Source organism: Salvelinus alpinus, chromosome 2 (assembly GCF_045679555.1).
Source record: "Salvelinus alpinus chromosome 2, SLU_Salpinus.1, whole genome shotgun sequence".
Taxonomy (NCBI): domain Eukaryota; kingdom Metazoa; phylum Chordata; class Actinopteri; order Salmoniformes; family Salmonidae; genus Salvelinus; species Salvelinus alpinus.
The window spans coordinates 20,508,903-20,525,984 of record NC_092087.1 but is presented as its reverse complement, the minus strand read 5'-3'; the positions used below and the strand labels follow the sequence as shown (position 1 = coordinate 20,525,984).

The 17,082-nt window shown below is 42.2% G+C and overlaps 1 protein-coding gene across 1 annotated transcript in view; it reads right to left on the bottom strand.

Annotated features, from left to right (window-relative positions):
* rybpb (RING1 and YY1 binding protein b) overlaps window positions 1–17,082 on the bottom strand; it is a 28,021-nt gene that overhangs the window by 1,989 nt on the left and 8,950 nt on the right. Inside the window, exons 3-4 of the mRNA XM_071369655.1 lie at window positions 368–991; window positions 159–254 (exon numbers count right to left, since the gene is read on the bottom strand). Coding sequence (XP_071225756.1) covers window positions 159–254; window positions 368–991 — 720 coding nt within the window. The remainder of the gene's footprint in view (window positions 1–158; window positions 255–367; window positions 992–17,082) is intronic.

Here is a 17,082-nt window from a genome sequence, read left to right as displayed (position 1 = left end):
AGAACATACAAATATAATTTATGAATAACTAGATTTTTTCCAAAATTGGCATTTAAGAATAGCTTGTAGGAGTGGCAATTTAAATCCCATGACAGATTTTCACAATGTCCAACGGCAAGATACTCTCAGTACTAGTAGCAGAAAGAAGTATGACCCACCTGGAGATGTGAGAGTTGTTGGTCTTGGTTGTTGACTTTCCAGATTGTACACTGTGTTTATCACTAGGTGGACTCTGGTGAATGTCTGTCTTGGGTCTGCACAGGCAAGCACAGGAGTTACATTAGTAAAGTTCATGTCTATAGAGAGATGATGCTTAAACAAACAGTGACTCTGTACAGACATGTTATTTCTTTAACTACACACTGACCTGATCTTTTTGATGTTGGGTTTCTTGGTGATGGGCCTGGCTAGGCTGATCTCTTTGATGTTGGGTTTCTTGGTGATGGGCCTGGCTAGGCTGATCTCTTTGATGTTGGGTTTCTTGGTGATGGGCCTGGTTGGGCTGATCTCCTTGAGGCTGTGTTTCTTGGTGATGGGCCTGGTTGGGCTGATCTCCTTGAGGCTGTGTTTCTTGGTGATGGGCCTGGTTGGGCTGATCTCCTTGAGGCTGGGTTTCTTGGTGATGGGCCTGGTTGGGCTGATCTCCTTGAGGCTGGGTTTCTTGGTGATGGGCCTGGTTGGGCTGATCTCTTTCTCCTCTTTCACTTTCTCCTCCTCTTTCTCCTCCTCTGCTTTCACCTCTTTCACTTTCTCTGCTTTGTCATTGTCCGGTGTCTCCTTCCTGCCCTTATCCAGGGGAGGTTCTCCTTCATCTGGCCTCACTCTCTCCGGACGCACTCCCTCATGGTGCTCCCCCTCCCCATCCACCAGATCCCCGTCTGGGTCGTGCTCCCTCTCAGGCCTCTCCTTCCTCTCCTTCTTGGGTGGGGGAGGCGTGGCGTACTGCTGAGCCACCTGCTGGGCCACCAGCTGTGAGTTGATCCTGGGTTTCCTGTAGAAAACAGGGAACAAACAGGGATTAGCAGGCAGCAGCGTCTCTAGGCTGGGCTCACTCAGGGCCAGGGCTGACATGACGACAGCCCCTGACTGACCACATAGCAACACACACACACACACACAGCATCATCTTATAAGGAGTTGGTGGATTGAGCCACAGGCTGGCTGGCTGTAAGTGACAGCTCTTGGTCGGCTGGTCTGGTTGAAGGGTAATCTCATTAGCTCAGTGCTGTAATAAAATGAATGTGGGGGATCACAAGGTGGGACATTTGCAGCCCGTCATTTACGTCCTCTAATCTGATTACTGCAGCGTTGGCCCCATTTGTCAGACTGGGATCCACAGGGACGTGCAGCCGCTCACTCAAGCTGACTAGCTGGTGCACCAACCAGAGCAAGCAGAATGAAGTCACTGTTGCTCTCTGTGGTCTCTCTCACACACACCTATCCTATTCTTTTTGAGCCAAACCATTCACATTCAGCAGGCAAATGCGTCGTAAATCAGAGGGAGACAATTAGTGTCTCCGTGGATGAATACAAAGCTCTAGGATGAAAGGCTCAGTGGAAGCTCATCACTCTTCCACCTGAGAGGTTACAACGGGTGTTTCATGAAAAACAGTTTATTCTCCTAAAACACGAGTCAACTGTAAGGACAGCATATTTTAAGTCCCTACTTAAAATCAGAGCAGGGTCTCAGGGGGCAGAGACAGAAGACCAGAGAGCGACAGACACAGGCTCAAAGACCTGACTCTCGACAGGCCAGAGAATCACAGCTCCGTGAGAAATACCAGCGTAAACCAGACACGTACGCACCGACCCACCCACCCCAGAATGGTGCATGGTTTGCCAGTTACTCGGGAGGCACATCCACCCATGGCAAAGATGGTATAGCCTCCCCCATCGCATCTACTGCATTGGCAGGAAGTCCTCTTTATTGCCTAGCTGTTCAGGGAGTCATGATTAAAGGAACTCTGCAGGTCTGAGGACAGATGGGGACTTCCATAATTTCTGATGCTCCTCTCTAAGCCTCAGACTGAACTGATAAACAAGCTCTGTCTGGCTCATAGAAAATTTAGCCTACCTGTTGACTGCAATACAGATGAGGTACTGACTGAGGCTCTCTCAGAGAGTCTTATCTTTAAAACTTCTTATGGCTGGGATCCCGTTAACGGGATCGATATAACAACAGCCAGTGAAAGTGCAGGGCGCCAAATTCAAGACAGAAATCTCATAATTAAAATTCCTCAGACATACAAGTATTTTACACCATTTTAAAGATAAACTTGTTGTTAATCCCACCACAGTGTCCGATTTCAAAAAGGCTTTACGACGAAAGCACACCATCTGATTATGTTAGGTCAGTACCTAGTCACAGAAAAACACAGCCATTTTTCCAGCCAAAGAGAGGAGTCACAAAAAGCAGAAAGAGATTAAATTAATCACTAACCTTTGATGATCTTCATCAGATGACACTCATAGGACTTCATGTTGCACAATACATGTATGTTTTGTTCGATAAAGTTCATATTTATATCCAAAAATCTTAGTTTACATTGGTGCGTTATGTTCAGTAATGTTTTGCCTCCAAAACATCCGGGGATTTTGCAGAGAGACACACCAATTTACAGAAATACTCATAAAACATTGATAAGATACAAGTATTATACATGGGACTTTAGATAATGCAACCGCTGTGTCAGATTTTTTTTTAACTTACGGAAAAAGCACACCATGCTATAACTTCTTATGGCTGCAGGGGCAGTATTGAGTAGCTTGGATGAAAAGTGCCCAAAGTAAACGGCCTGCTACTCAGTTACTAATATATGCATATTATTATTAGTATTGGATAGAAAACTCTGAAGTTTCTAAAACTGTTTGAATTATGTCTGTGAGTATAACAGAACTCATATGGCAGGCAAAAACCTGAGAAAAAAATCCAAACAGGAAGTGGAAATTCTGAGACTGGTCGAGTTTCAACCAAGATCCCATTGAAATCACAGCGAGATATGAATGAGTTTTCACTTCCTACGGCTTAAGTCGCTCTGGATAAGAGCGTCTGCTAAATGACTTAAATGTAAATGTAAAAATATCAACAACCTGTAGAACTTTGTCTGATCACTCTACTGTGAAGGGGGCCGAAGGAGACAGGAATGAGTCACCACTGCCATGAGGTGAACATTCTTTCACCATGCGCCTTCACATAAGAGGCAGCTCCGTTCCATCGCTCATCTGAAGTCAATGTAATTCTCCGGTTGGAACATTATTCAAGATTTATTTGAACAACATTCTAAAGATTGATTCAATACATCGTTTGACATGTTTCTACTGACTGTTACTGAACTTTTGGACATTTCGTCACGTTTTAGTGAACGCGCTTTGTGACTTTGGAATTGTTTACCAAACGCGCTAACTGGACATAAATAACGGACATTATCGGGGAAAAAAAAAATCAAGCATTTATTGTGGACCTGGGATTCCTGGGAGTGCATTCTGATGAAGATCATCAAAGGGAATATTTATCATGTCATTTCTGGTTTCTGTTGGCTAATTTGACTCTTGTTCTGACCTCCGTCTCAGATTATTGCATGGTTTGCCTTTTCCGTATTTTAAAAAAATTTTTTTTATCTGACACAGAGGTTGCATTAAGGAGAGGTATATCTATAATTCCATGTGTATAACTTGTATTATCATCTACATTTATGATGAGTATTTCTGTTGAAACGATGTGGCTACGCACTATCACTGGATGTTTTTGGAACTAGTGAATGTAACGCGCCAATGTAAACTCAGATTTTTTTTATATAAATATGAACTTTATCAAACAAAACATGCATGTATTGTGTAACATGAAGTCCTATGAGTGTCATCTGATGAAGATCAAAGGTTAGTGATTAATTTTCTCTATTTCGGCTTTTTGTGACTGCTATCTTTGGCTGGAAAAATGGCTGTGCTTATTGTGGTTTGGTGTGACCTAAGATAATCGTTTGTGGTGCTTTCGCTGAAAAGCATATTTGAAATCGGACACTTTGGTGGGATTAACCTCTCTGGGGTAGGTGGGACGCAATCGTCCAGGCAATCGTCCAGGGAAAATACAGAGCGCCATATTCAAATAAAATGATATAAAAATCAAACTTCCATTAAATCACACATGTAAGATACCAAATTAAAGCTACACTTGTTGTGAATCCAGCCTACATGTCAGATTTCAAAAAGGCTTTTCGTCGAAAGCATAAGATGCTATTATCTGATGATAGCACAACAGTAAACAAAGAGAGTAGCATATTTCAACACTGCAGGCACGACACAAAACGCAGAAATAAAAATATAATTCATGCCTTACCTTTGACAAAATTATTTTGTTGGCACTCCAATATGTCCCATAAACATCACAAATGGTCCTTTTGTTCGATTAATTCCGTCGATATATATCCAAAATTTCAATTTATTTGGCGCGTTTCATCCAGAAAAACAGCTTCCAACTTGCGCAACGTCACTACAAAATATATCAATTTACATGTAAACTTTACCAAAACATTTCAAACTACTTTTGTAATACAACGTTAGGTATTTTTAAACGTTAATAATCAATCAATTTGAAGACGGGATGATCTGTGTTCAATACAAAAAGAAAACAAACTGACGCAACTTTTTTGGTAATGTGCCTCTCTCAAACAATTTACTTCAAGTGACCCTCCTTTACGATGGCCGTACTTCTTCATTACACAAAGGAATAACCTCAACCAATTTCCAAAGACTGGTGACATCCAGTGGAAGCGGTAGGAACTGCAAACAAGTCCCTTAGAAATCTGGTGTCCCAATGAAACCTCATTGAAAGACAGTGACCTCAAAAAAATAAATTCAGAATGGTTTGTCCTCGGGGTTTTGCCTGCTACATAAGTTCTGTTATGCTCACAGACATGATTCAAACAGTTTTAGAAACTTCAGTGTTTTCTATCCAAATCTAATAATATGCATATCTTATATTCTTGGGATGAGTAGAAGGAAGTTGAAATTGGGCACGCTATTTATCCAAAAGTGAAAATGCTGCCCCCTACCCCGAAGAAGTTAACAAGATTACCTTTAAAATGGTATAAGAAACATGTATGTCTGAGGAATTTTAATTATGAGATTTCTGTTGTTTTGCATTTGGCGCCCTGCACTTTCACTGGCTGTTGTCATATCATCCCGTTACCGGGATTGCAGCCATAAGAAGATAATCTGAGTACAGCGCTCAGAGCCCAAACAAGCCATACAGATATCCGCCATGTTGCGGAGTCAACAGAAGTCAGAATAGCATTATAAATATTCACTTACCTTTGATGATCTTCATCAGAATGCACTCCCAGGAATCCCAGTTCCACAATAAATGTTTGATTTGTTCCATAAAGTCCATCATTTATGTCCAAATAACTCCAGGGGGTGATGAGGACCAGGGGGTGCTATTTTCACTTTGGGGGAAAATCGTATACAATTTAAACGGCCTCGTACTCAATTCTTGCTCGTACAATATGCATATTATTATTACTATTGGATAGAAAACAGTCTCTAGTTTCTAAAAACGTTTGAATTATTTCTCTAAGTGAAACAGAACTCTTTTTACAGACCATTTCCTATCCGGAAGTGAGATTTCCAAAAGCGAAGTCTCTCTTCAAGACCTTGTCTATAAAAGGGCATGTCACTTATGACTGTAGAAACACGTCATACGCCTTCCCCTGGGTGTCATGCGGAAGTGAGAGCAGAAATGACTTGATTATCTCGTCCTGGGATTGAACACAACCTCTTGGAGTGACAGGAGCGCCATTTATTTTTTTTCCTGGGCGCGAAGTTGGATCTGGGCTCGGCTCCTGGAAAGCCCTCGTTAAAGGTGAATATGTTCTCCAGCTTCGATTTTATTTGATACATGTCACAATATCATCCTAAAGTATGTTTTTTTCAATATAGTTTAATTATATTATTGAAATTTATTCTGGACTTTAGAGGTGATGCGTCGCAAGAATTGGTTCAAGAATGAGAGGTTAGCACCGCACTGCCAGTGTGCTTGCTAATTCAAGAGGGAAATCGTTCTTTCTGGATCCAAATAAAGTCGGTTCTGAACAAAGGACCCCTTGGAGAACATTCTGATGGAAGATCAACAAAGATAAGGACCCAATTTGGGATGCTTTTTCATATATCTGTCGAACTGTGCTATCGCTACCATTTGACTAGAATCAATGCTGCTGTGTGTTAGCTATTGTAGTAAGCTAATATAACGATATAGTGTTTTCGCTGTAAAACACTTCAGAAATCGGAAATATTGGCTATATTCACAAGATATTTGTCTTTCATTAGCTATCCACCATATATTTGTCTGAAATGTTTTATGATGAGTAATTAGGTAGTTGACGTTGGTGTCTGTATTTTCTCTGGCTACTCCCGTGCGATTTCTGACTGTAGCTATGATGGTGGCTATGTTGGTAGCAGTAATGTAAAACTGATTTATAGCTAAAATATGCACATTTTTCGAACAAAACATAGATTTATTGTGTAACATGTTATAGGACTGTCATCTGAGGGAGTTGTTTCTAGGTTAGTTAGGTTGGTTCTAGGTTAGTTAGGTTGGCTTTGTGCATGCTAGCTGCATGCTACCGGTGCTGTGAAAAATGTCTGTCTGTCTTTTGTATTTGGTGGTGAGCTCACATAAATATAGGTGGTGTTTTCGCTGTAAAACATTTTTTTTTTTTTTTTAATCGGGAATATTGGCTATATTCACAAGATCTTTGTCTTTAATTTGCTATACACCATGTATTTTTCAGAAATGTTTTATGATGAGTATTTCGGTATGTCACGTTGGTGTCTGTAATTATTCTGGCTGCTTTCGGTGCAATTTCTGATTGTAGCCGCAATGTAAACTATGATTTATACCTGAAATATGCACATTTTTCGAACAAAACATAGATTTATTGTATAACATGTTATAAGACTGTCATCTGATTAAGTTGTTTCTTGGTTTCTTTGGTTTGTTCTAGGTTAGTTTGGTTGATTTTGATTTTGCTACCTGTGCTGTGAAAAATGTCTGTGCTTTTTTCTATTTGTTGGTGAGCTAACATAAATATATATTGTGTTTTCCCTGTAAAACATTTTAAAAAATCGGACATGTTGGCTGGATTCACAAGATCTGTATCTTTCATTAGCTGTATTGGACTTGTTAATGTGTGAAAGTTAAATATTTCTAAAAAAATATTTTTTGAATTTTGCGCTCTGCCTTTTCAGTGGAATGTGGGAGGAGTTCCGCTAGCGGAACGGGAGAGTGAGACAGGTTAACCGACTTGCCTAGTTTAAGGTTCAATTAAAAAAAGTAAAACATGAGCAGAAACTTGATAACTGAGTGAGGCTGTTCCAGCTGGCGCTGGCCAAGACATATTTTAAACATGGCCCTCAGGTTTGAGATGGTTCATTTTCTGTCTAATTTGGTTGGGTACATTGTTAATGATGAATGGCTGAAGAGGTCTGTCTGTGGAGAGGAGAGTGGTTTTCACAAGGCTGCTGGAGTGGTTTAACTCAGAGTTCGCACGTCCCAGATATCATCTCACATCTCTCTCCACCTCTCTAATTCCCAGTGCTCCCACCATATCCCCACAAACTGTCTATCCCCGTTCTGCAACAGACAGAGAACCCACCCTCTATCCCTCATGGGGGACCAGCCAATAAAAAGGCTATCAATCGCTTATGGCGTCATGACGTAGCGCACCGACACGCTCCAATCAACATGTAGACGGTGATGAATGCTGATGAGCAGGGCCCAGTGGCACCACCCACCACAGCTGCAACGGCTCTGGAACTACAACATGTAGCTAGCCTACTCACTCCACATGCAGAGTCAATGCATGTCACACTCCAGAGAAGAGGGGGATCGACATGCCCGCACCCCCCGAGGAGCCTCGCTTGTACTGTCTGACTAGCACAGGTCACTTTGCAACACGCACTCAAACACACAAAACAATTTGTCTATCTAACTGCAGTACTAACCCCATGAAGTGTCACTGATCAATCACAGGATTTGGCAGGATGCATGCAGCCCAAACACTCGTAAACATGTTCTCAGGTTCCCGTGTCCGACGGGCTCAGAAATCATTTCCTGTGGCAGGCTAAGCTGTTAGCAGAGAGCTGGAGGTAGAAAGTGAGTGTGATTGATTGATAATCTCACGCCTCCTCAGCCCGTCACCCCAGTCCCAGAGATTTGTGTCAGAGGCAGCAGCAGAGCTCAGCTCAGAGAGAGGCAGTAGAAACAGCTCCAATAGTAAAGCTATGATTTAGTGCCAGCTGTAACTCAGCCATGGAGTTGTTGCTGGCATGATAGGAGCGCTGCTCCCAGTTGGCCTGCAACATGGTGCTGTTACTGTACAGTATATTATTTATTTACCAGCTACGTCACCGCTGCTCTGAACACCACCACTCTGTGTCCCATTAACACTGCTTGCTGGCTCCAGATCATGGGCCGGCCACACTCACCTTGCCAACAGATTTAAATACGCACTCCAGCTATATTTACTCTTCCTGTTGAAAAACAATATCCCACGTATAAATAAATCTACAGAAAAAAATGTTTTTTTTAAACAAGTTGAAACTTCATGGTGTAGGCCATTCAAGGATTTGGTCGGATGGTTCCCTCTGATGTCATCAGCCTCCCCCCTTGCTTGCAGGAACAATACAGCACAAAAGAGATAATGACACAAGTGGGGGGTTTATGAGGACACCTTGAGCACCTATTAAGATGTGCCTATGTTAAGTAAAACAGGTGATAAATGAGGTGAAAAGGAGACTGGAGTGTGACTAATACATTTAAATATGCAGGACATCATAGCCAAGGAGTCTGTACCAAGCCACTTCTCACTGAGAAACACCAGATAAGCCTAGATCGAAAACCTTCCTCCTTTTCACACCTCCATAGATAATGATTGACATCGTCTCCTCTCTGACTGACACTTAAATTCTTCTTGATACATGGGTGTGGAGTCTAACTAACACAACACTAAATCCAGGCAGACTGAGAACTATGGTTACACTGCCAGCCACACCCACTATATTGTCCCAATCATAAGAGTTCTGGACTACCCAAGAACTAGTACTGCATGTCAATATTAGCCTCCTACCTAAAGAGCACAGAGAGAGTGGAAGATAGAGACAAATAATATACGGTTGAACAGTGTGACAGATTGACAGAAACAGATGACCACAGGAAAGCCCTCATTAACACGGCTCTTTATTTCGAGTGCTGCGTGTAGGACAGGCAATAACTCCCAGCCAGCAACAGACCAGGAGCATGCAGCAGTGGCAGCTCAAAGAGGGAGGAGACAGACAAAAATGTTTCCTCTACCAAGGACAGCCAACTGCAGTCATAAGACATCAGAATCAAAAACTACAAATTTTCTTATTTAATGTCAGGCTATGTAATAGCCTTTTTCTTAGTCAAGAGTGCTCCATCTGCAAGATAAATTCTCTTGGTATAAAAAGTCGCATTTCCTTCCTTTGTCTACTGTCACAGCCACATTGTGCGCAGGCTTCAGATTCAACATGGTGTGATCCATTGGGCTTCTGTTTGATCAGAACACTTCCCTACACCATGGTAACAGAGCATCAACATCTTGTTCCGCACCAACGTTTACAAGCTGCTGCAGTCGGTGTCAAAAATGTGTAGCATGCCTTGATCACTATGAATAAATAAACCCTCAGCACAGAGATGGACTGGTGGAGCGGAGAGGCAAAGCTGGCTGTTCTGTAATACGTTAAACAAGCTGTGGGACCCAGCTCCCATAAGCCGGTCTATGAACTGCTTAGTGGGGTGGAGCCTGTTGGCTCCAGCCGGTGGTGAATACAGTACAGTACTATACTGTGTACGAGCCTGCAGAGAGCACCTGGAGTGGAGAGAAGCTCCCGGCTGCAGCACTGCCTGCCTGCTAGAGCCAAGGACATTAAACATTAATCCATCCCCTCAAGACACAGGATACTGCTCCCCCCCCAAGGGGGATGCCTCCGCGTGTCCCCCATGCCCCAGGTACTCAGTGAACAAAGTGGGCCCCAGCAGAAACCCCTCCTCCTCCACTACCACAGCCCTCCGTTATGTTCCCTCAGAGAAGAGCACAACACATCTGAGCGTGACATTTTAGTTCCCACGGTGATGTGGGGAGACAACACTATTCGGGACCGCTGACAAGAGGGGGGGGGGGGGGGAATCCATAAATATCATTTACTTTAGGAAAAAAATTATGCAATTTTTCAATGAAGAACGCATTCATGTGTCTAACCTCCTACTGATAGACATTCCCTCCCATGTCTGACCTTCAGGCTACAAACTGCCTCTCATCAGGGTGATTGACAGCCAGTCGTGAAAGCACTAAGCATGTATGAGCTCCCTTCATCAGCGGCTCCATAGCGCATTCCTGTTTATCACTCTCTCTCCCCCTCTGTGGTATCATTCGCTCTCCTTCTCTTTACCTCCATGGTATCACCCACTTCCTCTTCAATCCCATTTTTCTATATGCATCCATTTCTTCCCTGCTATACCTTTTCGGTGCGGTTTCTCTCACTGCGTTTCACTCTTCCGTCCATTGTTATTCCTCATTCGGTTGCTCTCACCCTGCAGAATCTCTCCTCTGTGTTTGTCTCTGTCTGCTGGACCCAGTAACCCTGCTGCTGCCGTCCTTGGTTGGCCTGATTCAAATTAGTTCAACAAGTTATCAAGCAACACTGCTCAGGAATATCTTAGTGTTTCATGTAGTAGACTAAACAACGGGACCAAAACAAAAACAATGCATGCAATTACAGAAACCTAACAGTGCTTAATGCTAGTCAAACACTACAAATTCGCTTTCATGGAAATAACACTGCTCTAGTCTCCTAGTGACTAATTATTCTACACACAGATTGACATGTGACCTATTCAATGTCAATCTTGCCTGAATAAACACAATCCAATATATTTCCTAGATGACACTACTCCTGAGCTGTTCCTCTCCCCTGTCTCGTGTTAAGTGACTGACACCCACAGTTGTGATCCAGAGAGATAGTTGTGGTGGTAAGAAGCATGTGTGAGGGCCTGCCCAGCGCTTCCCTTCCTGGGTAATGATGTGCTCCATTCTGTCATCCCCCAGGACTCTTGGCTGAGTGAACACATCCCCCCTACCCACCCCCACCGCTGTCCATCACACCCAGCAGAACTCACCCCCCTCCTTCCCTTCCTACAGCCTGGACACACACACACTCACTCTCTTAATGTATACAGTGCATTCGGAAAGTATTCAGACATCTTGACCTTTTCCACATTTTGTTACGTTACATCCTTATTCTACAATTGATTAAATTAATAGTTTTTTCTCATCAATCCACACACAATAGCCCATAATGACAAAGCAAAAACAGGTTTAGACATTTTTGCAAATGTATTAAAAAATAAAAATGACATTTACATAAGTATTGAGACCATTTACTTAGTACTTTGTTGAAGCAACTTTGCCAGTAATTACAGCCTCGAGTCTTCTTGGGTAGCACGCTACAAAGCTTGGCACACCTATATTTGGGGAGTTTCTCCCATTCTTCTCTGCAGATCCTCTCAAGCTCTGTCAGGTTGGATGGGGAGTGTTGCTGCATAGCTATGTTCAGGTCTCTGCAGAAATGTTTGATCGGGTTAAAGTCCGGGCTCTGTCTGGGCCACTCAAGGAAACTTCTGAGACGTGCCCCGATGCCACTCCTGCGTTGTCTTGGCTGTGTGGTTAGGGTCAGTGTCTTTCAGCTGCCTTTTGGCAACTCCAAGTGTGCTGTCATGTGCCTTTTACTGAGGAGTGGCTTCTGTCTGGCCACTACCATAAAGGTCTGATTGGTGGAGTGCTGGAAGGTTCTCCCATCTCCACAGAGGAACTCTGTCAGAGTGACCATCGGGTTCTTGGTCAAATCCCCGACCAAGACCCTTCTCCCCCCATTGAGGAGTATGGCTTGGCAGAAGAGTCTAGGAAGAGTCTTGGTGGTTCCAAACTTCTTCAATTTAAGAATGGAGGCCACTGTGTTCTTGGGTACCTTCAATGCTGCAGAAATGTTTCGATCTCATGGCTTGGTTTTTGCTCTGACATGCACTGTTAACTGTTGAACATTATATAGACAGGTGTGTGCGCCTGAGCTCAATTTCAAGTCTCATAGCAAAGGGTCTGAATACATACGTAAATAAGATATGTTTTTATTTTAGAATAAGGTTGTAACTTAACAAATTGTGGAAAAAGTCAAAGGGTCCAAATACTTTCCAAATGCACTGTATAGCCAGTGCATCCCATAGGGCGGCAGGCAATTGGCCAAGAGTCATTCGGATTTGGCCGGTGTAGGCCGTCATTATAAATAAGAATTTGTTCTTAACTGACTTGCCTAGTTAAATAAAGGTTAAATAAATAGCCAACTTATTGTCAGACATTGTGTATTAACTCACATTATCTCAAATCCCATGAAGTAATTAAGTACTTTCAAATGTGCCAATTAACACATTAAGACTAGGACCTACCCACTCATGCTTAAGGTTTAGTGCAGATGTTGATAATGCTGGATAAGCTAAAGCATTACCTCTGAGCGAGTGGGGCTGGTGGTGTGGCGGGGATTGGATATACAAATGGAGTCCGTGCCAGCATGTCCCACTCATGTAATTCCATTATCCCTGACAATGTTTTAATGTGACAGTAGTAAAATCCAGAGATTATAATGACCTTATTGCATCATTTTAACATACAGGCAGGCAGACAAGTGTGTACACACACAGTGTACAAAACATGAACCTTCCTAATATTGAGTTGCACACCTCTTTCGCCATCAGAACAGCCTCAATTTATCGAGGCATGGACTCTACAAGGTGTCGAAAGCGTTCCACAGGGATGCTGGACCATGTTGATTCCAATGCTTCCCACAGTTGTGTCAAATTGGCTGGATGTCCTCTGGTTGGTGGACCATTCTTGATACACACAGGAAACTGTTGAGTGTGAAAAACACAAACCAGTGCGCCTGGTACCTACTACCATACCCTATTCAAAAATGCACATAAATATTTTGTCTAGCCCATTTATCCTCTGAATGGCACACATACACAATCCATGTCTCAAGGCTTAAAAATCCTTCTTTAACCTGTCTTCTCCCCTTTAATTTAATAAGGGATCATAGCTGTCACCTGGATTCAACTGGTCAGTCTGTCAGGGAAAGAGCATGTGTTCTTACACTCAGTGTACAAAACAGTAGATATAGACTGTAAGCTATTATTGCTTTCAAGATGCCCCTACCAAATGGTCAAAGAGGAAAAGTATATAAATATTGAAGTAGGCCTAACAGTCTTGTAATGAAATTAACATCAATTCCTTCTCCATTGTGCGGCTACACTAGTGAGTAAAACATGCATCCCATTCCCTCCACTTAGGTGAAGCCTAATCTTGCAGCGCATTTGTGAACGTGCAAGTTCAGTCTCAGTGCTACTGCAAACCTCACATTAACACTGTCACAGTAAACTTACAAAGACTCACTTACACATATGAACATCACAACGTCGATATGACACATCAACAGGTTGCACTCTGTACATATCTAACAGCTGAGTTAATACAATACCAATCATTTGGATTGGAATAGAAGAATCACCAGCTTGATGCACAACAGCACTGAGCTAAAATTCCTACCTCCTCCTAAACATGTCTGGAATAAAGTGGCAAGCACCAAGCCACAGGGAACGTCCTATCCCCAAAACCACAGACAGCCAAACAGCACGGGTCCCTGATACCAACCATTAATCAAGTTAAAAAGGCCCTGATTGATTCTCCCTGGAGCAGCTCAACCTGCAGCATACACACAGCACAGTCATAAGGAAAACTGATCAAGCAGCAAGGTGTCAAATTCTAGCAGCAGGGTGATTGGTTTCAGGTGCTGGCTACATTTGAATATGACAGCCGGAGCATAATAAATTAGAATTTAGTCAGTGCAAATATTTTTTCTATTTCACGTGTATTAATACACACTTGTATGTGTGTGAAATAGGAAAAATAAGCACCCACAAAATTATTATTATGCTGCAGTCATATTCAAATGTAGCCAACACAAATGTTTTCCTATTTCACACATGTAAAAATGTGTACTAATACACGTGTGAATTGGAAATGTGTATTTTCGCATATCCCAACCCCCCCTGAGACACCCTCGGAGTGGGGTCACACCCAGTGCCTGCCATTATCAACAGCGACCCTGGAGCAATTAGGGTTAAGTGCCTTGCTCAAGGGCACCGACAGATGTTTCACCTTGTCGACTCGGGGATTCAAACAAGCAACTTTTCAGTTATTGGACCAACACTAACAGCTGTGCTACCTGACTCCTCACTGCAGTGTTCACCACCGTAAACCTTTCTCAAATTACTCAAGGTGTACCTCCTCTGGTATAAGAATGCTTGAAACACTTATTCTAACTTCATTAACTTCTTATGGCTGGGGGTAGTATTGAGTAGCTTGGATGAATAAGGTGCCCAGAGTAAACTGCCTGCTACTCAGGCCCAGAAGCTAAGATATGCATATTATTAGTAGATTTGGAAAGAAAACTCTGAAGTTTCTAAAACTGTTTGAATGATGTCTGTGAGTATAACAGAACTCATATGGCAGGCTAAAACCTGAGAAAAAATCCAACCAGGAAGTGGGAAATCTGAGGTTTGTAGGTTTGCCTATCCAATATACAGTGTCTATGGGGTCATATTGCACTTCCTAAGGCTTCCACTAGATGTCAACAGTCTTTAGAACCTTGTTTCAGGCTTCTACTGTGAAGGATGAGGGAATGAGAGCCGTGTCTGGCAGAGTGCCATGAGCTCACTCAGGCGCGCCCCCGTGAGAGGTAGCTGCGTTCCTTTTCGTTTCTAAAGACAAAGGAAATCTCCGGTTGAAACATTATTGAAGATTTGTTAAAAACATCCTAAAGATTGATTCTATACATCGTTTTAAATTTTTCTACGAGCCGTAATGGATTTTTTTTTTTACTTCGTCTGGCCTGCGCGTCGTGAGTTTGGATTTTTTAACTAAACGCGCGAACAAAAGGGAGGTATTTGGACATAAATGATGGACATTATCGAACAAAACAAACATTTATTGTGGAACTGGGATTCCTGGGAGTGCATTCTGATGAAGATCAACGGTAAGTGAATATTTATAATGCTATTTCTGACTTCTGTTGACTCCACAACATGCGGGTAGCTGTATGGCTTGTTTTCGTGTCTGTGCGCCGTACTCAGATTATTTCATGGTGTGCTTTTTCCGTATTTTTGGGGGGAAATTTGACAGCGGTTGCATTAAGGAGAAGTTTATCTAAAGTTCCATGCATAACAATTGTATCTTCTATCAATGTATATTATTAGTATTTCTGTAAATTGATGTCTCTCTGCAAAATCACCGGATGTTTTGGAGACAAAACATTACTGAACATAACGCACCAATGTAAACTAAGATTTTTGGATATAAATATGAACTTTATCGAACAAAACATACATGTATTGTGTAACATGAAGCCCTATGAGTGTCATCTGATTAAGATGAAAGGTTAGTGATTAATTTTATCTCTATTTCTGCTTTTTGTGACTCCTCTCTTTGGCTGGAAAAATGGCTGTGTTTTTCTGTGACTAGGTACTGACCTAACATAATCAGATGGTGTGCTTTCGTCGTAAAGCCTTTTTGAAACGGACACTGTGGTGGGATTAAGAACAAGTTTATCTTTAAAATGGTGTAAAATACTTGTATGTTTGAGGAATTTTAATTATGAGATCTGTTGTTTGAATTTGGTGCCCTGCACTTTCACTGGCTGTTGTCAAGTCGATCCCGTTAACGGGATCTCAGCCGTAAGAAGTTAAAGTCAAATCTCAGGTCAGGTCAAACACACACTGGCTTCTTGCTGGAGAATCAAAGTGAATATGGTGGCAGTGCACAGCTAGATTTAGCCTAGTCGGGCATTATGTTACATTACCATGTGGGATTGGGTCCACAAGTTCAATAGGTTGCTTCCAGCTGCTCGGCTGGTGAGAGAGTTGAGCCTCTCCGTGCATGCAGGTATTGCAAGCATTTTGTTGCTGTTAGAACACATAGCCACAGGACCCAGGGATACCTCACTGGCATCTGGACAAACCCAAGGTGACAGGGGTCCGGATTATAGGCTGCTGCATGGTCTACATACACAGCACACACACTGCAGTGTAACTTATCACTCCTGATGTGATCAAAGTCTCACTGGGCTTTAACCCACTATCAGCAGCCATTAAAATCAATACGTTGACCTACATAATAGTATAGCTGCTACAGGTTGGAGTACATTGAAATACAGACGCATGGAATGCAGATCTGTCAAAAGAGTGACAAGTAGGTGAGCAACAGTGTTGTGTTTGAGACTACCTAAAGCGAGAACGATTCAGGACCAAGACCGAAGCAAATCGAGACCAAGTCATGGCCGAGACCAGAAAAATCAAATTCAAGACCATGATTGTAATTTTCAAATCACCACCATAATGAGTTCAAAATGTCAAGTATTTCTGTGTTCATATTTTCAAACATAGATTTTTGTTGACATTCATAATAGGGGAAAAAAATGCATGCTGAGGGAAAATAGATCCACTCTACAAATTATTACTAACCCAAGCACAGCGGAGAACAATAGGCCTAGCTAGCTAATGTTAGGCTCTGTGTTTTTAACTTGCCACATAAATAGATACGCTAGCCTATTAGCAATGTTATGACTGACTTGTGATCACTGCCCTTGCTAGTTTGATTGAATTAATATTCCCAGCGTTAGTTACCTTTGTCCGTTTTTGTCCAGAAGACTGTCATTGAAACTGAAACAGTGCATCCAGAATAGAAGCAGCAAACAATGTAGCAGGCCAGCTGTGATTTACAATCTGATTGCAATATTTTTTGGACTACTAAGAAAGGTATTGGTGAATTATATTAATCATGCATTGAAGTGCATCCATCTATTCCGCCAACAATGCCCCAGTGAAAGTCATGGAACATTGAGTCAAATATAACCTATTTTTAAAACCTCTTATAAAGTTGGTTTTGTAGCATAAACTGGGATTTATTT